We start from the raw sequence: 23334 nt of genomic DNA on the forward strand, positions 1-23334 counted from the left end.
AGGCGTCTTTTAATAACGTAAATCTTAGAGGAAAACAAATGACAGACCTAGTGAGAGGCTTCCTTCAATCCTGGACAGTCTGAGTGGCGCCCTGCTTTTCCTGGCCTTAAAGCGGCGGGCTCAAAGTGCGCAATTCACAAGTAAAGTGGTGGGCCCAACAAAAGGTCTTTACTAGTTTAAGCGCGCCGTGCGTTGCGGCAACTCGCCGCACAGATGTGCTCTCGCGAGAGCTTGGGAAGTAGCAGCAATGGCGGCGACTGGAGTGGGTCCTGGCCCTGGAGTGGGCGCCGGCTCTGGTCCAGGAGCAGCTGCAAGTGCCACAACGACAGAAGACAGAGAAACGGAGCCGGCGACCGCTGGGGCTGGAGAGGGGCCGTCTGCCGCCCCGGGAGCGGAGCCCAGCTCTGGAGAGGCTGAAAGTGGGTAAGACTTCTGCAGCCCACGAGAGCGCGCGAGGGCCCGCCCCTCGTGGAATCCCGCGGCTCGCGCCGCTCGGTGCCGCCCTCCGGACCCAGGCCCTGCGGCCAACGGTTCGGCCTGCCCGGTATCCTCCGCAACCCAGCTGGAAGCTTGGAGGGTCGGCTCCGAACGGCACCTCAGACTCGCTTCCAGCAGCGACAGTATGAACCGAGCATGTTTTCCTCTCTCCCGCCCTTGCACCCCATAAGACCCAGCTGGTCACTTTGCCGATGCTAGTTCCTGAAATAACCTAGAAGGAAAGACTTCTCTCAGGACAAACTCGAAGCCATGAACACACGCATGTCTGTCTTGACAACCTCCCTCCTAATACGCGGATTGGTTTCTCGGGCATCCAGTTCAGGACATGCTTAGCGGAAAAAGACATAAAAATTAGGAAGTCCGTCAGTATTTAGATCAGTGGTTTGTTTTGTTTTGGAATAGGCATTTTAATGTTTGTCTTTTGTTATAGGGATGCAAACTTGGTTGATGTAAGTGGTCTGGAGACAGAATCTTCTAATGGAAAAGATACTTTGGTAAGTATTTCCTTTTAGGCCTTTGAAAGACAAACTAGGTTTTGTTTTAAAGGTTTTTAATTTATTAAAGTGTAGTCCGTCAGCTCGTTTGATTCTCTTATTGCCCCGTGGCTCCAGGAAGGCGCTGGGGATACTTCAGAAGTGATGGATACCCAGGCGGGCTCTGTGGATGAGGAGAATGGGCGGCAGTTGGGAGAGGTCGAGTTGCAATGCGGAATATGTACAAAATGGTTCACAGCAGACACCTTTGGAATAGACACGTCGTGAGTACATTTCATGGCCTTATAGAGTGCCTTAGAGATTTCAGCACGGGGCTGGAGAGATGGCTTGGCAGTTAAGAGCACTGGTTGCCTTTTCCAAGGTTTGGGTTTGATTGCCAGCATGCACATGGCTGCTCACCATGGTCAAGGTTCCAGGGGTGGGAGGGAAGACCAATCATATTTTAATCTAAAAGTTGAAAAGTAATTTTAAATATACCCCCCACACACAAAATGAGTAGTATTTTGTGCTCGCTCTAACCCTACTAAGTGACCAATATGCTGACTGAAGAATTGTTTTCGATCCTTTGGCATATTTTTAAGTATTGAAATGAGAGCCTTACTAGGGGTGTGTGTGTGTGTGTGTGTGTGTGTGTGTGTGTGTGTGTGTGTCCTTGCTTTCGAACTTAGAGTGTGATAAGGAAACTAGTCTATGCAATTAGAAGAGATCATGTAATTAAATTTGAGACACTATGTTTTGTGTATTTTGGGTTTGGCATTTACAGTGGGCAAGGCCTGTTGTCATGAACATTTGAAGATGTCGTGTTCAGTTGTGTACTTGCCTACTGTGTGCAAAGCCCTGGATGGGTCACTATCACTGAAGAGATGTTTTTAATGTTTCAGAAACATTGAGTGATTGGTGCTTTTGATGTCTAGAGCATACTTGGTTTCCTTTCTCATTGCTTATAATGTACCCCAATTGGTATCTTACACTTTTTTCTCAGGAGGAAAAAAAAAACCTTACTTCTAAACATGTACCTATTATGGAGAATTAAAGTCACATTGTGATTCAGAGCGAAAGGTCTCCTTTTCTGTAGAGTAGGTCAGTAGGCAATAGATGAGCATTTTGACTCTGTCTGGATAACTATAAAGTCAGTGGCTCTCTAACTGTATAGCCCTGGATGGCCTTAAAATCGCAGGAATCCTCCAGGCTGTGAACGAATCTTTGTTAATTTTGAGGCCATGCTGGGCTGCATAGTTGAATATCAGGTCAGCCAGAGCTATACCTTAAGACTTTGTCTTGAAGGGGAATAATGTATATTGAGTGGAGCTGGTGGTGCACACCTGTATGTAATTCAAGTACTTAGGAGTCTGAGGCAGGAGGATCACAAGTTCCTGCTTGTATGAACTGTATGGCTCATTGTAGACCAGGGCCCTGTCTCAGAGTGGGCTGGTGACATCCTCGAGGCCTGAGTGAGCCTGAGTTGGGGCCCTGGAACCATATGGAGATGGAAGAAGGACTGAGTCACCAGGTTGGCCTCCAGCTCCTTGGGACATATACATCAGGGGACATGTGCCCACACGTGCATCATGTGTACATGCACTGCTACTAATGATGAGAATAAGTGCTTTTAAAAGAAGATGGAGAAAGGTGTTGAGTGGCCAGCTCACTAATCTGTAATCCGGCTCACCCACAGGTCATGTCTACCTTTTATGACCAACTACAGCTTCCATTGCAACGTGTGCCATCACAGCGGGAACACTTACTTTCTCCGGAAGCAAGCAAGTAAGAACAACTCGGGGAATTTTAAAAAGATGATCGTCCCCTAGAAAATAGAAGAGATCTGTCTGGGTTAGCACACTTAGGATACATTTGCCTAGGAACTGGTTGGAATTAATTTGATATTCAGCTCTGAATAATTGCAGTTGCCCATTTCAAACCAAATTATTGCTTCACTTTTAGCTGCTCCCCTTATTATTTTGTAGATGATTGTCTTGGTTTCTCCACCTGATGGTAGCATAGCATACTCTGGCACAGGCAACTTACAGGAAGGAGGTTGGAGGTGTTCAGTTCCGGGTTACACGTCATCAGGACTTCACAGTGTGCATTATCTCAGCGCAGGCATCCGAGGGAGGCCACACTGACCTCACTTACAATACAGGGCTGGACGTTTAAGCACATGGCCCAACCTGATGTAGATAATCCCTCACTGAGACTCGTTAGGTGGTTTTAGATTGTCAAACTGAAACTAACCATCATACGTATTGTATTGAATGGACTCTTGTTGGTTTTAACAGATACATCTTTCACTCTTTTTTGGTAGATTTAAAAGAAATGTGCCTTAGTGCTCTGGCGAACCTGACGTGGCAGTCTCGGACACAGGATGAACATCCGAAAACCATGTTTTCCAAGGATAAGGTAGACTTAGAGTTAATGTCATTGCAATATGCTAAATAACCAAGTGAAACTAAATACTCTCTTTAGCAAGCATGTTCTCCTCAGTTTTCATTAGTAAACCATGCAGTAGTTATCTTCTTTCCGTATATGGAAATTATAATTTGCCAGGTATCTGGTAGATGTCATTTCACTTAGCTGTTAGTAGTATCAGTCCTTAAATAAAATTTGGTTGGTTTTTTGAAGCAAGCAAGTCATCTATCCCATAATCAGGTCTAACCAGTCTCTAACCTTGTCTGGCCTGGAACTGGTTTTTTCAAGCTCACAATCTGCTTTAGACTTCCGTTTCATCTTGTTTCAAAAAACAAAACCTTTGTCCTTGATTCTCTGTAAGGTCCCATGGAGCACCTCCTTACACTGCAGGTGCAGCCGTCTTCCCTTCCCCTGCACCTCCTTACACTGCAGGTGCAGTTGTCTTCCCTTCTCCTGCACCTCCTTACACTGCAGGTGCAGCTGTCTCGGTTTCCCCCAGAAAGAACACAAGGCTGACTGCCTGTTTTCTGACCTCATCCTTATCCCTGTGGGAAAAAATTGCTAACTGGCCAGATGAGTGCCATTGTGGGCAGCAGGCAAAGATGGGCAGGACGGGAGCTGTTAATCATTGTTGTAGAGTGTAGCCTCTGAGTGAAAGGACACTGTAAAGCCCCATTGTATTGCAGGCTCACAGCTCGTGCTTTCCACGGCTCTGTCGTTTTCTCCTGTGCCTGAGTTCATCTCATGTAGCTTTCAGTGGACCCTACAAGCAGTAGTGCCCAACTGTACTTAGTCCACTGAATCTCTGACATGCGATTGTCTCACATTTGACCAGGGGAGCTTTGTCTCCTTGACAGACAAAACCTTTTGACATATCTCCTTGAGCTTCTGAACTCCTTGTTTCTGGGATAATAGTACCTTCTGTACATTCTCCTGATTCAACTCCTTTTTTGCGTGGTAAAGGCTTAGTTTTCATAGAATAAACTATGCTGGTAGTGGGCTTTGGAAGACAATGTAAAATGGTGCTGATGTGATGCCAGCAGACCAAGGTCAGACGCTGCTTCAGTCAAATAAGCAAGAGCTGGCCAGCAAGGTCCACCATCACAGTAGCTGGCAGGGACCCTGCAGAGGTGAAGTGAAGCCTGAAACCTGAAAGTCATGGGATCTGGTTATAAAGGCTTTAGGAACAGGCACAGAATGACTTAAAGGTTCTGAGTGGTCAGTAATTCTAAATTTTTTTTTTAAAGATTTATTCATTTATTATATATAAGTACACTGTAGCTGTCTTCAGACACACCAGAAGAGGGCATCGGATCTCTTTACAGATGGTTGTGAGCCACCATGTGGTTGCTGGGAATTGAACTCAGGACCTCTGGAAGAATAGTCGGGTGCTCTTAACTGCTGAGCCATCTCTCCAGCCCAGTAATTCTAAATATTAAGAACAGAAATAGAACTGTATAGAGTAAATTTACAAGGTACAGCCCTCCATCTTAAAAAGAAAAATGAGGTTCTCTAGGTTGTCCAGAAGAAAATGACACAGAAACAAAAGCTCAGAAGTCACCTTCCACTTGGCGTCCACAGAAGGGAATTTAAGTTCTGTGGGTTGTAAGTGTTGAAGAGCTAGAATTTCTATATACTCATTTGAAATCTCTATAATCTATATATTTGGTTGTTGTTTGTCTGAGACAGATTTTTACTTTCTTGCCCTGGCCTTGAACTCGTAGCTACCCTCCTGCCTTAGCCTCCCGAGTGCTGAGGTTGTTAAGCCTGAGCCACCCTGTAAGTCATATGTTATTTTGAACAATTGAATATTTCTCAGCACCTAAAAGCTACAGGCAGATCTTTCTTTTGATTATAATGAAGTCTTTGAAAAGGTGTGTGAGTGTAACTTTGAAAACAACTATAATTCTTAATATGTTTTATTTCTTAAAAATAGGATATTATACCATTTATTGATAAATACTGGGAGTGTATGACAACCAGACAGAGACCTGGAAAAATGACTTGGCCCAATAACATTGTCAAAACAATGGTAAGTAAATTAAAACTGAATAGATATGGTAGTTTCAAAAAGCCAGTATTGTTTCTAGTAGATAAATTCTCTTTAGTTTCAAATAATGTGATGGCTGAGGCTATGCAAACAATTTGATATTAATCATTGAATGAGATACAGGTTGTTACATATTTTAATTTTTTACATAAATTCAGTTATAGTCTTATGTGAATGTCATTCTCTTCTAAGACTGCTTTTAAGTGCTAAAACCCTTGTCTTTATTTAAGATTTGTTTATTTTATATGTACATATATGTGCTTGAGTGTGTGTATGTGTACCGTGTGTGTTCAGTGCCCATGGGAACCAGAAAGGACCATTGGTCCTCTGGAATTGCAGTCACAGATGGCTCTGAGCCACCTGATATTGATTCTGTGACCTAAACCTGGATCCTCTGGAAAAGCAGCAAGTGCTTTTAACCACTGAGCCATTTTGGGTCCAGCCATCTCTGTCCCCCAAATTTTTGCAGATTTAATTTTAATTTTATATTAAACTTGGATGGATATAAATATATATATTTCATTAGATAAGAAAAGCCTTGTTCTGAACATTGACTTTAGAAGTAATGGCAGCAATTGAGGAGAAATCTGCTGAACCAAGGCAAGAGGAGAGAGGAGGGTTGTGGAGCACTGGCTCTCACTGTTCTGTTTGTTATTTTTAGGTCTCTTGTAGCCCAGGACTTAAACTCCGTGTGTAGCCAAGGGTGACTGACCTCTGACCTTCCTCTCCCTCCAGAGTGCTGATACAGTTGTAACTCTTAACTCATGGTCGCTCTTCCTACCTCAGGGTTCCACGAGGTGGGCTTATGTATGTGAGCCGCCATGCCTGGCTAGTGCTCATGTGGCCTAGGGGTCAGATGCAGGTCTTCATTCTAAGCAAGAACTCTGCTGCCTGTGTTGTCTCCCAGGCTGACTGGGCTCTAAGTGTGCTCACTTGAGCTGTTGTGGCCATGTACTTTTTAAAATAAGGAACCTGAGGGGTTTTGAAGAATACAGTTAGGAATTGACCATTTGCAGCTGGTGAGTATCTCTGCTCTTCTAAGTATAATGTTCGTTATTACTAAGACACTGTTTCCTTTTAGAGTAAGGAAAGAGATGTGTTCTTGGTAAAGGAACACCCTGATCCAGGGAGCAAAGACCCAGAAGAAGATTACCCCAAATTTGGACTTTTGGATCAGGTACATTCGTCTTCCTTCATTGGATCTTTGTCTCTCTCTCTCTCTCACCTATGAAGTGTGCGCACTATGTTTGTTTAGTGGCTGTAGAGGCCAGAAGAGGGAGTTGGAGCAGAGCCCCAGAAACTTTGAGTTACAGACAATTGTGAGCTGCCATGTGGGTGCTGGGGACTTGAACCTGGGACCATTGGGAGAGCGGCACGTGCTCTTAACCACTGAGCCATCTCTCCAGCCTCATATTTTTAATCAGAAGCCATGTAGGGGTGGTGAAGCTTTGCTGAAGATGTGGCTGAGTTGATAAGAGTCCTTGCCTGGGAGTTATGGAGTACTCATGGTAGTGCACTAAGGAGGTGTAAACAAGGAGGAGCATGAGTTTGAGGCCAGCCTGGGCTACATGAGACCTTGTCTCAAAAAAAAGGTGTTAGCACAAGAACATGAGTTCGTTTTCCCAGATCCCCAGTTTCCATGTAAAGGTCAGGAGTTTGCAATGATCTTTTTGTCACAAGATCTCACTGTAGCCCAGGTTAGCTTAAACTCATGATCGTTCATTCTGCCTCAGCTTTCCACTTGCTGGGGTTACATGTGTGAGTCACCATGCCTGGGTCAGGAACCGGTTTTGATTCTGGTTGTTCCTCGGTGTTAGGGCTTGCTTTTTTGTAAGTTTTTTTTTTTCCCCCTAATCTGTTATCTGAAATTTTGGTCCTAAAAAGCTTTCTTTGTTGTAAAGAAATTTTTGGTGGAATCTGTGTTGATAGAACCTTACGGGAAAAAGAAATTTCTATTTTTTGTTGTAGAACAAAGGACACATTGGCAACTAAGAATATTTGCCTTAAAGTGTCTGACTTGCTGCCTTTTTTGAGATGAGATATGTCAGTGCGACACAAGCTCAGGAACTCTCTGTCCTCAGCCACCTTCCCAGGCACTGAGGTGGGAGCCGATTTGCTGCCATGCAGATTTGAAGAGCTGCGGGTGCATCTCGGTGGTCGCTGGTGTAGAATGGACAGTAAAAATTCAGAGTTCTGTCTCATAAAATGGGACAGCTCAGCTATGTGGGTCAGAATTCCTACAGAGGGCAGAGTGAGGAGACTTAAGTGTCCTGGCCTGCTGTACAGTGCCCCCGTACCCGGTTGATCGGGCAGTGGATCCCTCATGGAACCATTCTGACCCTGACTGGCCGGCTGCACACATACTCGTGGATTCTTGAAGCATCCAAGTTGAGGACCTTGCAGCTTGCTTTTTAGGATATGCCTTTCATTTTCTGTGCTCTAATTTTATCCATTTTTGGAGCAGTTGCCAGATTAATTTGCTCACATGGCCTTTTTTTTACTAGGATATTTCTTCTTCTAGGATCTTAGTAATATTGGTCCTGCTTATGACAACCAGAAACAAAGCAGTGCTGTGTCTGCTAGTGGGAACCTAAATGGTATGTGTTTAAGTATCTTGTCAGAAGCTTTGTGAGTAACGAAAGCCTTGCCTGCAATTGGGTGTTCTGTAGGAGGAGTCAAACCTGAGGATTTACTTAAATGCTTTCAAGTTTGAAACTCAGATTTTAGCAGCTCACTAAACCCTTGGGAAGTGACAGTGGGAGAGAGCTTTTGTTACTGTACAGTGGTTTGCTCTTGTTAATGTTATTATACGTTTGTTTTACACACTAGTGGGATGTACTGAGAATTTCTAATTATGCATGCATCACACATTAAAAACATCCATCCAGGGGTTGGGGATTTAGCTCAGTGGTAGAGTGCTTGCCTAACAAGCGCAAGGCCCTGGGTTCGGTTCCCAGCTCCGAAAAAAAGGAAAAAAAAGAAAAAGAGAAAAAGAAGAAAAAAAAAGAACATCCATCCATCCAAATTCAGTTAGGATTGAATGAGACAGATCTCACCTAAGTAAGACAGTGTATACTTTGAAAGTTAGAGTTCCTGCATTTTGTTAGATCCCATATCTGTATGAGAATAAACGCCCAATCTGCGAGATTCACTTGATCTCTACTCTTTTCTGCTCAACAATTGCTTGACAAGCTGCCTTTGTCCATCTCAATTTTCTTGCCCTGAATATTTCCGCATATTCATATGTCAGTATTTCTGTATGGATCTCCCACTATGGCATCCTCCCCCACCCCCCTTTTGGTAATGCAGCTAATAGAGGGAATTCTCTTTGCTGCTAATCTAATAAAAAACCAGGGGGCCAGGCAGTAGTTTAGTGGGTATCCATCCCATACATAGCAACGTTCATTGGCTTGTCTTTTAGAATTGGAGCATCTTAAATATATACTCCAGTCCACAGTTAGCTTTCTAAGGTGTGTTGGCAATGCGACCGTGTTGTTTGTGTTCTTACACTGTGCTTTCTTCCCTTCGGGACAGTTGACAATACATAGTGCTGCTTCTGTTCTTACAGGTGGAGCCACTTTGGGAGGTGAATTCCTCTCTGTCTTCTCTCAGCCTCAGACTTAAGTATCTTGTGGTTTGAAGTGCTTTTTTGCTGAGCTTTGGTAGAAGCTAAACTTAATTTTAAAGCATTGTGAAAGTGGTGTGGCAGCACTCACTATGTAGCTGTAGTTCCAGTTTAATGGGAATAAAAGCTTGATGTTGTCATATTCTGCCTAACATGGCCAGCCAGCAGTCTCCTTCAGTGTTGCTTACTCTGTCCAAGCAATGCCAAATGTCACTAGAGGATTTGGCAGGCTTTTGATTGATAATCATGTCATTACAACTGTTTAATATCAAACCTTTAATGAGCTGTATAAACAGCAGCCAGGTTCATAAGAGGACATTGTGCATTAACTGGTACTGTGAGTGCACAATATGACCTGCTCTCCATGTGCAGAATATGACCTCTCCGTGTGCACAGTATGGCCTGCTCTCCATGTGCAGAATATGACCTCTCCATGTGCAGAATATGACCTCTCCATCATGTGCACAGGATGGCCTGCTCTCCATGTCCTCCTCCTCTTTACTGCAGCAGAGCTGCTGCAGACTCCCAAGCTTGTCCCAGTTTACACAATTCTCTGCAGTTGTTGACATAAAGGTGTTTTCCTGCAGTTCAGCGACCATTCTGGAAAGAGAAAAACAAAGTGAGAGGAATAATAGAAATGAAAAAAAGTTACAAAGAACTTACTTCAAAACAAATAAGGCAATACTCCTGGTGATCTAAATATATACCCGAGTGTGGTAATATATGAATTGTTTTATTTGCCCTTAACTCTACAAACCAGGTTAATGTAACCTACTGAATTTATTGGCACAGTTTAAGAATATTGCTATGCAACTAAAAATTGCTTACTAAATTTAAAGCTTCTGTTCTTTTATGTATAGCCATGATAAATTTACAAACTGGAGAGAAACACCTTTCTAATATTTCTGTTTTTGTTTTCTATGTTTGGTGTACTTTTGTCTTGTTGGATATTGGAGTGCTTTATGTAGATAACGCCTTTATACGTTTATGACATAGATCATGCAGTTGAAGCAAGTGGACCTGACCTTCAGTAAGGACATTTGTATTGCTGTTTGCATTAAGTGTTGAAAAAGCACAGTCCATGCAGTGTTCTCATTCTTAGCTGTGGGTGCTTGGAATCTGGGTACAGATGCATTTGTGTCACAGCCCCATAAAGTACCACTGGTTAAGTCCATTAAGTCAGGGCTGGAAAGATGGCTTCCGTAGTGAAGGCATTTGCTGCAAGCCTGGTGACTTTAGTGGATCCATGCAAAGTATACAGATGACTCCAGAGTTACTCTCTGACCTCTACACATACATTGATTAGTTGATTGGTTAGTTGGCTATTTATTTATTTGTTTATTTAAAGAAGAAGGGAAGGTTGAAGATATAACTCAGATATCAGGTGTACTAGATTCAGGTGACCTTACTGTCTGAACTTTGGTCCAGGACTTCAGCTGTGAGAGACAATTGATCCTTTCAAAACCAGTATAGGTCAAGAAGAAAACCGTCTGTGATGTTACACAAATGCACATGGGGAACGGTAGTCACCGTGGACTTTGAGTGCCCTTGTGCCTCCATAGTGGCTCTGTGAGAATGATCTGCCTTCTCTTCAAAGGGGGGATCGCAGCAGGAAGCAGTGGGAAAGGAAGAGGAGCCAAGCGTAAGCAGCAAGATGGAGGGACAACAGGGACCACCAAGAAGGCCAGAAGGTGTGGTCCCCCACCCCACCCAGTCCCGGGCATTTGCTGTGGGTAGAAGCCACTGAGCATAAAGAACCACATTCTTGGGTTTTGTTTGCTTGTTTTCGGTGAATTCTGAGACCCTGGTAAGACAGACTAACTTCAAGTGAGGTCTTCTTTTTTCTGAACTCACTACTCTAATAGATCCTGGCTCTGGGATCCCCCACAGCTCAGTGGCAGAGGGCTTGTTTGACATTTTGAGGCCCCAGGTTGAATCCCCAGCATTAAAACAACAAACAACAGTCCTAACAGTATTTTCTGTTCTGAGGAATAAAGTTCCCTTATGATATCCTGAGGCTAGACAGGGATTAGGAAATAAAGCTTACTGAATGTTAGCTCCTTAATGTCCGCCTCTCCTTTCTCACGTCTCTTCCTTTCCCTTCATCCAAAGCTGAGGTGATGAAATTCAGATCACTTCTAATTTAGACTGGCACCTGAAAGTAAATCTCCTGCCTCCAGGTTTCTGCCCCTTGGTTTCTATACTGAACAGACTGAATGGGCCTGGAGATGTGAATGGCTCAATTGGTAGAGTTCTTCCTACCATTGGCAAAGCCTGGGTTTGATCCCCAGAATTGGACAAACAAGGGATGACGGCACAAGCCTGTAATCCTTCCACTAGGAAGACAGCAGGAGGAGGACCAGGGTCCCAGGTCACCCTTGGTTGGCTACACAGTGAGCTGGAGGCCAAGCTGAGGTTCATGTTGCTTCAACAATTAATTAAGTTGATTAATTAATTAAGTAAGTAAGTAAATTGGGGGCTGGAGATGCACAACCCCTGTGGTTAATCGAAAGCTCTTGTTGCTCCTGTAGACGGCCTGGATTTGGTTCCCAGCACCTACATGGTGACTCACAACCACCTGTGATTACAGTTCTAGGGAATCGGATGCCCTCTTGTGGCATCCACAGTCACCAGGCCTACGTGTGGTCCATAAATGTGCATATCAACTAAGCATATACATAAAACAAATCTCTAAGAAATAAAATAAATGTGCTAAAAGAAAGCAGCCACATCTGCCCTGTTTGTCCTGTGCCTTCCCTCCTTAATAGGACTGTGTGGTTTGTGCTGACAGACAGTGCATGTGTAAAGGTTCCCCAGGAGTTAGTTGTCAGTCCCTACAAACTACAAGTAATTTAACCAAATCTTTGCAGGGGGTCAGGTGATTTATTGAAGTTAAGTGAAGCTTTTGTTGTAAAGTTGCAAGTGATTTCCAGAGACCAGAAACCAGAGCCTTTCTCAAAGGACAGAACACAGGTGAAGTGCAGAGGGAAGACTCTGTCTTCATTTTGCTTCTCTCTTTTTCAGTGACCCTTTATTTTCTGCTCAGCGTCTCCCTCCTCATGGCTACCCTTTGGAACATCCATTTAACAAAGATGGCTATCGGTATATTCTAGCTGAGCCCGATCCTCATGCCCCTGACCCAGAGAAGCTTGAACTTGACTGCTGGGCAGGCAAACCTATTCCTGGAGACCTCTACAGAGCCTGCTTATATGAACGAGTCTTGCTAGCCCTACATGATCGTGGTGAGTACGTTTTAATGGTCATTTAGGACGAGGGAATCGTAACTGAGAAGGTGCCTCCTTCAGGTTGGCCTGTGGGCAGTCTGTCAGGCATTTTCCTGATGAATAATGGATATGGGAGGGCTCAGCCCCCTGCAGGTGATGCTGTCCTGGGTTCTGGGCTGTATGTGAATGCAACTTGAATAAACTATGGAAAGCAAGACAGGAAGCAACATTCCTCAATGGTTTCTGCTTTGGTTACATGCTGCCTTTCCTCAGTGACGGACTGTGATGTGGAAGTGTACACTGAAGTAACCCCTTCTCCCCAAGTTGTTTTTGGTCATCATGTTTCTCACAGCCATAGAATCGTTGCCAGGACTGTGAAGCACTGCTGGGCCAGGCTTGACTATGTTGGGGATCATAGTGCAAGTGTTTTAGGCTTGGGGCTGGAAAAGCCATCGGGGACGGAGCTGAACTGGTAGCTCTATGGGAGCTTGGACAGGAAGCTGAGAGCATTGCAGCCCATGGAGGCTGATGGGATGGAAGGCTGCACAGGGAAGCCCAAGAGTCCCACTAAGACTGGATATTTGATATTTTGTATTAAGAATCTGTGGTTTCTGATCAACTGGGGCTGAAGAATCAATTGCAATTAAAAAGAGACCAGCAGCATTGAGGTAAAATAAGTATTTCCTCAGGGCCGGCACACAGAACTTTGGTCCAGAATGGCCACAAATGCATTTCAAGCTGTCAACCAAACTTGGTGACCTGTGGAAGCCGTCAAATCTTGGTGGTGTTTGCAGCATTGGAGCTGCAGTAGTGAGGGTCCCAGAACAGCTGAGCTTCAGCACTGGGAGAGGCCATGGATGGGGGTGTGGTTCAGTTACAGAGGAAACCTCAGGATTGAAGGGGTCGTAGAAGTACCATTCGGTAAGGTTGGAGTTCCTGAAGTGTGGCTGAGAAGCTGTCGGTGAAGATGCAGTTCAGTTGTTAGTGAAGGCCACTGGATTTGAGGAGTCATGCAGAGAAACCAAGGCTTGGCACCATGTGCAGGATTGGAATCCCTACAGAGGCTAGGAGGGTACAGCTCAGTCGCACTGGGTGGCTCAGGACATTGGAGGGGACCATAGGAAAACTGCCCAGGACAGCAGCAGGTGTGGAGTGGAGCCTGTCTGATCCCAAGAGATGTAGTGGATGCGCTTGCTGTAAGTGACAGAACCAGGGACCTGCAACTGCCAAGCCCTTTGGAGTCCCAGACATTGGACGCTTACACTTGGTATTTGTCACAGCAGTAGAAATCTAACTAGGTAAGCCAAAATTCCTTTGTAATAACCTGTTCTCATGAGCTTGCCTTCTCCCACCAACACCTGCATTAAACCTCTTTCAGGGTAATGTCCCATGACTAATGTACAACTTTCAAATTTGCACCATCTCAGTGCAGCCACACAGTAACTGGTCTTTCTGCACATAAACTCTGTGGGAGAGAAGCTCAAACATCCATGCAAACTATATCAATTATACTCACATTAGTGGATCTCAGTGCCGCCAGAGTACCTTGTAGGGGCGAGGGGACATTTGGGTTTTTTGTTTTTTGTTTTGTTTTTTTGTTAAGATTTTTCCCCCCACACTGTAGCTGTCTTCAGAAACACCAGAAGAGGGCATCAGATCTCATTACAGATGGTTGTGAGCCACCATGTGGTTGCTGGGATTTGAACTCGGGACCTCTGGAAGAGCAGTCACTGCTCTTAACCGCTGAGCCATCTATCCAGCCCAGACATTTGTAATCTAACCTACACATAAATCTGTAGCCCTGGTGAATTCATATCAGTACTTGAAATTCCAGCCAATACCATAGGATATTTCCATGTGACCTTCCACTTTATATATTTGTAACTTATTTTCCCAACAGTGGAAAACTTGACTTTATAAATAAACAAGAAAACTTAACTGACTAGATTACTGGCTAATTATCTGTAGTATATTTACTTGCCCGTTAATACCCACTTAAGATAATTTAAGAAAGTACAGTATCACTGGCCAGGAACTAGTTGTAGTACCAGAATGTAAGAAAGTATTTTGCTTGTTTTTAATGGGGTGAGGGTTGTAGCTGAGTGGTATAGAACTTGCATAATGTACATGAGGCCTTGATTTCATTCCCCAGCACCACACACAAAGTGCATAGAGGAGACTTGTCAAATAAGGATACACTACTGTGAGAAATCATTAGATTATAGTATTGTGTGCAGCTCTGTTTGACTTTAGTCTCCACTGGTTGTTTCCCCTACTTTTCTCAGTGTGTGTGTGTGTGTGTGTGTGTGTGTGTGTGTGTGTGTGTGTGTGTGCGCGCGCGCGCGTGCATACATTCGTATGCGTGTGTGTGTGTGTTGTATATTTGTAGGTGTATGTGCTGTGGGTACATGTGGAAGTCAGAGGATGTTCTGGAATCAGTTTTCTACTTGGGTAGGTAGGTTCCAGGGATTGAACGCAGGTCAGCAGGCTTGTGCAAGAAGTTTTTCTCCCACTGAACAATCTCATTGACCTAATTACTATGATTTGGGGTAAAAATTTGTACTTAATGTCACTGCTTCATGACTTATTCTCTTGGTTTTTCCACCCATTCCCTCATTTCTAGTTTTGTTTTTGTTTTTGTTTTTGTTTTTCTTTTCCTATTTTGTCTTCTTTCCTTTTTTTGGAGTGCAGGGGTTGGGGAGGTATCTTACTATGTGATGTAGGCTGGCTTCATCCTGTACTACAGCCTCTGTAAGGAGCAGTTTTCTGGTTTTGACTGTTGTTGTGATAGACAGCATTTACAGAAACTGATGAAGGGACTCTTAAACTCTGCTGCCATAAACACTTGACTTAATTTTTGCCTTTTTCTTTTCTTTTTTTTTTTTTTTTTTTTTCCGGAGCTGGGGACCGAACCCAGGGCCTTGCGCTTGCTAGGCAAGCGCTCTACCACTGAGCTAAATCCCCAACCCTTTTTCTTCTTTATAGTTTTTTTTTTAATTTGTTTTGAGACAGGCTCTAACCATATCACCCTGGCTGTCCAGGAAATCACATTGGTCCTCCCGTCTCTGCCTCCCAAGTGTTGAGATCAAAGCTCTGCCCTGGATGCCAGCTTTTTTTTGGGGGCCCTTTTTATAATCTTTGTGTAGTACAAGGGACTAAAGTCTTCTGAAGTCCCTCAGATAACTACTGACCTTGGACTCTCTCCCACTTCAGCTCCCCAGTTAAAGATCTCTGATGACCGGCTGACCGTGGTTGGAGAGAAGGGCTACTCCATGGTGCGGGCTTCTCATGGGGTGCGGAAGGGGGCCTGGTACTTTGAAATCACTGTGGACGAGATGCCGCCAGACACTGCTGCCAGGCTGGGCTGGTCTCAGCCCTTAGGTAAGTCGGACGCACTGTGTGGGCCTCACAGTCGGGGTTACCACATCATGGTCTTAAAATTAAATTCCTGAGATCACAGCCAGTTTGGCTGTGAGAGATAGTTTGTAAACAGTTTACAAAATAGACCAAAAGTAATGTACAAAGAGAAGTAGAACCTTTTTTCTTTCACAAAGCAGTTAACTTACAGTCCTCTGATTTCCACACCTTTTCTTTGGGACAGGTAACCTTCAGGCTCCCTTAGGCTATGATAAATTTAGCTATTCTTGGCGGAGCAAAAAGGGAACCAAGTTTCACCAGTCTATTGGCAAACACTACTCGTCTGGCTATGGACAAGGAGATGTCCTAGGGTTTTATATCAATCTTCCTGAAGATACAGAGACAGCCAAGTCACTGCCGGACACGTACAAAGATAAGGTGAGCTTGTCCTCCTTCACCGGCACTGCACCCTGGCTTTGACAACCGCTGGCCACCAGTATCTACACTACAGTCAGTGCCTACACTACACCGATGGCTTGACTTCTTCAGTAATGGTGACCCCTGGTGTCTGTGCTTTCCCTGTCTTTCGATCTGAACATTTTGAGACAAAGCATCGAAATTGAAAGATTTTAAGTTTTAGTTCCTGAGTAGTCACCTAAATTCTACCATTAACATGTTCTCAATTTATTCTTTTTTTATGTACCAGAGGGACATTACATTCTTGTAATCTCCCCAGTAGGTATTTCAGGAAATATATCATTAGCCATTGTTCGACTTTGTTTACATATATATGTGTAATCGTGTATATGTGTGTGTGTGTGTGTGTGTGTGTGTGTGAATTTTTAAATGAAATATATAAATTTTAAGATTTGTCAGGTACAGAATTTTTTCCATATTTAAAAGAAAGAGGATTTTAGTGTTTAGAATCAATCCTCACGCTACATGCTACATGCGAGGCTTCATGCTACATGCTAGGCTGGCACCTCAGCACTGAGACCCACTTTACCCTTTTTTTTGTTAATTTGTTTCTATGTATGAGTGTTTTGCATATATATACATACGTGTGTTTTTGTGTGTGTGTGGATGGAAATATCCATCCGTCCGTCCGCCCGCCCGCCCGCCCGCCCGCCTTCCCGCCTTCCCGCCCGCCCGCCCACCTGTCCGTCCATGTGTCTGGTGCCCACAGAGAGAGTTGGGTCCCCTGGAACCAGAGATGCAGATAGTTGGGCGCTGCCATGCAAACACTGGAAATCGAGCTGGGTCCTTTGCACGAGGAACAGTTTCTCCTAACTGCCAAGCTGCCTTCAGTGCTCGAACACTCCTTGATCTCAGCAGTCAGGAGGCAGAGGCAGGCAGATCTCTGAGTTCTCAGTCAGCTTCGTCTATAGATCAAGTTCCAGGACAGCCAGTGCTACATACAGAGAGAGAAGCCCTGTCTCAGAAAAACAAAACAATACTCATTTTTCTTTTATGAGTGTTTTGCCTGCTTGTATGTATGTGGGTACCTGGTGTCAGAATCTAGGACAGGGGATCCCCTAGAACTGGACTTACAGATTGTTGTGAACCACTGTGTAGGCCAGATCCCTTTGGAAGAACAGCCAGTACTCTTAACTACTGAGTTCTTCGCTAGCCTCTCTATCCAGTTGTTTTTTTTTTTAAGACATATTATTTCTATTGTTAATTATTTAAAATTTTATTTATTTATGGATATTGGTGCTTTGTCTGCATGTACATGTTCATACCAGAAGAGGGCATTGGATCTCATTATAGACAGTGACATGTGAGCACTGGGAGAGCAGCCAATGCTTTTAACCACTCAGCTATCTCTCCAGCACCAATCCTTATTCAGTTTTAATGGTATCTTTTTAAAAGATGATTTTTTTTTAAAGATTATTTTTAGCTAGGCATGGTGGTGCTTATGGCTTTTGTCCCAGCACTCAAAAGGCAGAGGCAGGTGGATCTTTGTGAGTTTGAGGCCAGCCTGGTCTATAAAGGGAGTTTCAGGACAACCAGGACTGTTAACACAGAGAAATTCTGTCTCAAGGAAACAAAGTTTATTTTTAATTATGTGTGTGTATACCCAAGGTTAGAGTTTTAGGTTGATCTCACTAGTGTGGAGTTAAACATGGTCGAGCCACTTCACATGGTCTGGGACCCAAACTCAGGTTCGTGGTAAGCAGTTCCCACTCCCAGCCACAGAGCCTGCCCAGCCCTGATGGTGTCTTCTAATGAGTAAAACTGTTAATGTTTCTGAGGTGTGCGGTTTTTTGGTTTGAGTTTCCTTTTATGTTTACTTTAGTGACTTAATAAACTTTGGGGCACCCACGAGTCATGGAAATGTCCTCCTGTATTTACCTGTGTCCTGGTACTCGGTGACTGATGACTTTGATTAAAGGACGGTGCCGCAGTGGAACTTCCTTTCCCTTAGGAATATCAGTGTTCCACCGTGATACACTTGATGTCTTGTGTCCTTCACTGGGTGTCTGTTGTACTTAGTGAAAATCAAGCAATCTACAAATGACCCTTCCAGTGATTCCAAAAATGTCACAGAATATGAAGTTTTAGTGGGCCGGAGGGATGGCTTAGTGGCCAAGAACACTTACTGCTCTTCCAGGGGACCCAAGTTCAATTCCCAGCAACCACATGGCAGACTACAACTGTCTAACTCCAGGATGTGACAATTCACTCAGACATACAGCAAAACACCAGTGCACATCAAAAGAGAAAAAGTTTTATGTTCTGTGAAATTTTTTTCAATTAATTTACTTTCTTTTGTAGGCACTTTGTGGTTTAAAAAAAGTGTGCATGTATAATTCTCTTACTGAGGACTTTAAAGACATGGCTAACAGACATGACCAGCTGGTCTCTTAAGAAGCACTTAGCAGCCAGGTCCCGTGGCTCATGTGTTTAATCCTACTTGTGAGACAGAGGCAGGCAGACCTATATTCAGTTAGAGGGCAGCCTGGTCTACAAGGTGAGTTCTTGGAACAGCCAGAGCTACATAGTGAGACCCTGAATGTCGGGGGAGGAGGCAGTGACAACCTCAGAACTAAAAATTGACAAAACTCAGCAGGAAAAACTTTAGAAGGCACTGACTGTGTGAATCTGACTTTCTTTTCTCCGTGATGACTTAGATGATTCTTCAATGTGTCATTTTCTTTTTTCTTACTGCACTTTCAAGGCTTTGATAAAGTTCAAGAGTTATTTGTATTTTGAAGAAAAAGACTTTGTGGACAAAGCAGAGAAGAGCCTAAAACAGACTCCACATTCTGAGGTGAGTCACAGTCATGAACATGTCAGGGTAGTAAGTCTTTGAAGATTAAGACTCCTTGAGTATAAAAGTGAGGCAGCCTAGGCTTAAGGGGACTAAGTGGTGCCCTGTCTAGCTGCCTGCTAAGAAGTCACTTCTGCCTGTAGACTGTACTGCCTCTGTGTCCCCTGCTGTATAACTGGTCTCCTGGGATTGTAGAGAAAGAGCTGCAAAGTCAGTGACCTGACAAGGAAAGGTAGAGGAGACTGAAGGAGTCAGGAAGAGAGTCTTCCTGTGGAAGGAGACCAGGACCAGAGGAGATTGTGCTGTGTCACTTGGAGAGAACCAGGGGCTGGATGGCCCCCTCACTGTTACACAGCTGTCCTTGCCTTCCCTTCCCAGGAATCAGTCCTGCAGTCCAAGGTCACTTACGATCAAAGAAGGACTACTGACACAATAGTCAAGCTCTGGGGCCAAAGATCAGAAAAGAAAGGGGCGTAAGGAGAAGTAAAGCTCTGAAAAGTCACATGAGTCAGTAGGCGTGTGAGATAAAGAGTTCTAATTATTTTGGGGAGAGAAATTAAAATTCAGTTAAAAGCTGGAACAAGCATACAAAAGATCATGCCAGGAAGGAGAGTCTTTGGTCCCTCTTACAAATACAGAATGATGAAATCTGGACGTGTAGCACATGCCACATGGAGCCACAGTGCTTAGGAGGTGAACACACGGAGTTGAGAGTTGAGGGTCGCCCTCAGCTGCTGAGCTGGAGGCCAGCCTAGACTCTGTGAGACTGTCCTGGTCCTTCCTCCAAGTAAAGTATAATGAATAATGAGATAAAGAACTCTTTGCTGTATGCGGCGTGGGAATTAAAAATAAAAGCCTAAAGTGAGCTGAAATAATACATGCTTATATTAATTTTACCTGAAATGCCTAAAGTGGCATAATACGATGTTGGTTATTCTCAGCATGAGTACATTCACATCATTGTCCTTCTGGAGCAGTATTAAGTGTTCTGCAATTGAGCTTGTTTTTTTTTTAAATCTTTGTCATTCTAAAGTAAAACCTTGATCTTCATTTCAGATAATATTTTATAAAAATGGTGTCAATCAGGGTGTGGCTTACAAGGATATTTTTGAAGGTGTTTACTTCCCAGCCATCTCACTGTACAAGAGCTGCACGGTATGTATCTGCATTTGGTCTGCACGTGTAACTTGAAGAAGTATGTGGATGGGTTGTGATGAAAGCCTTTGATTTGAGAGGAAAGTGATACCTGAACATGCACAATGCCTGTGTGAGTGAAGTCAGGCATTAGCACACACTGCGCTTTGCAGGTCTTGTTTGACAGAAAGATACAGAGTGTATCCACTCAGGAATCATTGCTGTTCTGTGCTTGGTGACTTGCAGTTGGACACACACACACACACACACACACACACACACACACACACACACACACACACACACACACACGGGGTTGGGGGTAGAGGAAGAGAGAAGGGAGGTGACCAGGATGCATGCTTTTGATCCTAGCAGAGGCTGGCTGATCTCTTGAGTTGAAGGCCAGCACAGTCTAAATAGTAAACTCTAGGACAGCCAGACCTACCTCGAAACAAAACAAAACAATCAAACCTTACTTTTACTGCTCGCTTAAAAAGGAACAAGTAGCACATGGAGATTTCCATGTGTTAGTTCATTACCTTCTATTGAACAAAAGTAAGATGAGAACGTCTCTAGGTTCCAAGCAGAAACCAATGAAGTCTGTTTCTACCTAGTTTAGCAATGCTGACATATGTCTGTTCCAGTTAGACCCTACGTATCTTAGAGACATTGCTCTTATTTTGAAACAGGGTTTGCAATATAGTTCAGGCTGCCTTCAATTTCAGGATCCTCCTGCCTCAGCCTCTCTAGGGCATGCACTTCAGTTCCTACTTCCTGTAGTTCCTTTTAAGTATCCCCTGCCAAGGGAGCCTCTGTTTCCTCTTTTGATTTTTTTCTCTGTCTGCTTGACTTGAACTTGTTGCAGGTTTCCATTAACTTTGGACCATCCTTCAAATACCCTCCAAAGGACGTCACTTACCACCCTGTGAGTACAACAAAAGACTACATTCATTCTTGACCTTTTTGTTTCTTGCTCTGGCTTCTGTAATCTCCCATTCTCCTGTTTTTATTGTTCCTGCAGATGAGTGACATGGGCTGGGGTGCTGTGGTAGAACACACTCTGGCTGATGTTTTGTATCATGTGGAGACAGAAGTGGACGGAAGGCGCAGTCCGCCTTGGGAACCCTAGCAGATCCATGCTTCTTATGACATTGTGAAATGATCCTGGCCTTTTGCTTTTGTTATATAAAGTGTCAAATGTTTTCCCAAAGATGGTGCAGTACACTTTCATCAAGGTAAAAGGTGGATGGGACTGCAGCAAGCATTCCCTCCCCTCCCCACTCCTGCTCTCACTCTGAGTGCCGTAAATCAGCCGCCGACTCTGAAGAGCCCATAAGCTCCATGTAAAACTGGTGCTGTGCCTCTGGCCTGCCATGGAGGACTTGTTACTTTCCTGTGTATCTAAATAGTGAGTAATCATGCCCAGCTTATTTAAAGATGTTTCATCGCCCTGGTTTCTGGGGAGGCAAGCTTATTTCTGAGTGGCAGTACATTCCAGAGCAGTCTAGAAGCAGTCTTTGTGGTGTGGAGTTTGGTTATCTGTGAACCTAGTGGGGCTGTACAAGCTAGGGTTATGGAAGGAATCTCCCTGGGGTTAAAAGCTAGATCTTTCCTCCAGTAAAACTCGTGTTCAAGTCTGTGTGGTGCTTGGCTTCACCTGAAGTTGAGTTCCTGTTGTGAGGGCAGAGTGAGCAGTGTGAGGTGGGAGCAGCACTGGCAGGACAGGACAGGACAGGACAGGACAGGACAGGACAGACTTCTGACGTGAGTGCCAACCCCACTTTCACTGCTGTCCTCGCGGGGCACCCAGGCGCTTTCACTGTGTGCACAGTGCACTCTGGGAGAGCAAGCATGGGGAAGGCCTCTAGCTCCTCTCTGAACCTGGTGTTGAAGTGGGCAGCTTGTCCTCTGCCTGCCTTTCTACTAGACAGCCAATGATTAAGATGAAAAACTGACCATGTGCCTGCCTTTAGGAGGACTCCTGGATGCCCTTGCTTTTAAATAAATCAGTTTGTTGTGGCAAATGCCTAAAGACTTCCCTATGTAGTTTTTTTTTTTCCTTGTTAAACCTCAGTACTAGGTAAAATGATTAACCAGGAACTAGATATAGATAGTATGCAGAATTATCATAGCATATTCTTACTGTTCTAATTATTTTGTTTTGCTATTTAAGAAATTCCCTAAGGTTCAAGTGACTGTTAACACAAATGGGAATTCTATTACACTTGTCTCCTACTGAATCACCAGACTTCTTTCATACATTGAATATCTTTTTTTGCTTTTTGAGACAAGGTCTATCTACATAGCTTGGCTGGCTTCAAACTGACAGGAATGTGCCTTCTTTAGGGGAGTCGGTATTATTTTAAGCTAGGGGACACACCCTATCAGCTGCTAGATACCCAATAAAGCAAGAAATTGGGGATGAGGTACTGCACACAACTGTGCACAGGTCTCTGTCCGCCCGCTTTTAAAACTAGGTGTCCGTATCTGGCTTCTGTACATTAGAAGTAACCAAGGCACTGCTTGACAATACTTTGTGTCTGAAAGAAATGGCCAGATGCTAGTGGGCCCCACCATTAATCCCAGCACTCAAGAAAGGCTGAGTGAGGCAGCAAGGTTAATATGAGTTTCAGGCCAGCTTGGGCTACAGAGTGAGTGAGACCCAGTCTTAAAAGAACAAAATGGAAGCGAGACAAACAGTATGTGTACGGCTATGGACTTGGATGCGTCAATATGATTTGTTGGAAAGATTAAAAAAGAACTACCAATCTATCGGTACCTATAATCAGACTGCCAATGACAGCTGCCTTTATTCAGATGTAAAATTAAATGAATGGGGATAACAGCTCAGACGGTGGAGAGACAGTTACAGTGTGTAGGGAGCCGGGGTGTTCCCGTTACAGCCACACAGTGCTTGCTGCAGGCCCTGTCCTTCACTGTCAGCTTCTGAAAGCAGCGAGGAGCAACAGTACTCTCTGTCAGAGTAGACTGAGACGAGAAAGTCAGAATGAATTACAATAAATACCAGCTGTTAAGTCTTCAGACTTCAATAAATAAACACGCGTTCCATGTTGTTCTGTTCATAAATAAGCGCAGTCCTTGCAGGTGATGGGGACCCAGACGACTAAGACCGTTTACTCGGAGGGACAGAAAAGTGGGCCAGCAAGATGGCAGTGCAGATAAAAGTACTTGATGTCTAACCTGACAACCCAGGACCCAGGACGGGGCGGGGCACACTCCTGAAGTTGCCCTCTGACCTTCACGTGTATGCG

General features: G+C 44.2%; 2 protein-coding genes across 6 annotated transcripts; both read left to right on the forward strand.

The window, feature by feature from the left end:
• Positions 1-23334, forward strand: part of Erich1 (glutamate-rich 1) — a gene marked incomplete at its 5' end in the record, with an annotated part of 52793804 nt that overhangs the window by 43422515 nt on the left and 9347955 nt on the right.
• On the forward strand, positions 234-21703 carry Ash2l (ASH2 like histone lysine methyltransferase complex subunit). 6 transcript variants are annotated; one of them, XM_087587924.1, is made up of 17 exons: positions 234-423; positions 929-992; positions 1110-1255; positions 2668-2756; positions 3295-3389; positions 5335-5430; positions 6530-6625; positions 7970-8045; positions 9017-9034; positions 10671-10764; positions 12098-12315; positions 15511-15678; positions 15899-16092; positions 18836-18928; positions 19985-20083; positions 20928-20987; positions 21084-21272. In XM_087587924.1, exons 1-17 carry the CDS (start codon positions 248-250, stop codon positions 21189-21191), a joined length of 1890 nt encoding a protein of 629 aa, XP_087444050.1. In that variant the 5' UTR covers positions 234-247; the 3' UTR covers positions 21192-21272. The 6 variants fall into 6 exon arrangements, with proteins under 6 accessions (XP_087444050.1, XP_087444051.1, NP_001099559.1 ...); XM_087587926.1 differs by lacking the exon at positions 234-423 and adding an exon at positions 501-620; XM_087587925.1 differs by lacking the exon at positions 9017-9034 and having other exon boundaries at positions 7970-8057.

The sequence above is a fragment of the Rattus norvegicus genome, chromosome 16 (genome assembly GCF_021556685.1).
Source record: "Rattus norvegicus strain SHRSP/BbbUtx chromosome 16, alternate assembly SHRSP_T2T, whole genome shotgun sequence".
In the NCBI taxonomy this organism is placed as follows: Eukaryota; Metazoa; Chordata; class Mammalia; order Rodentia; family Muridae; genus Rattus; species Rattus norvegicus.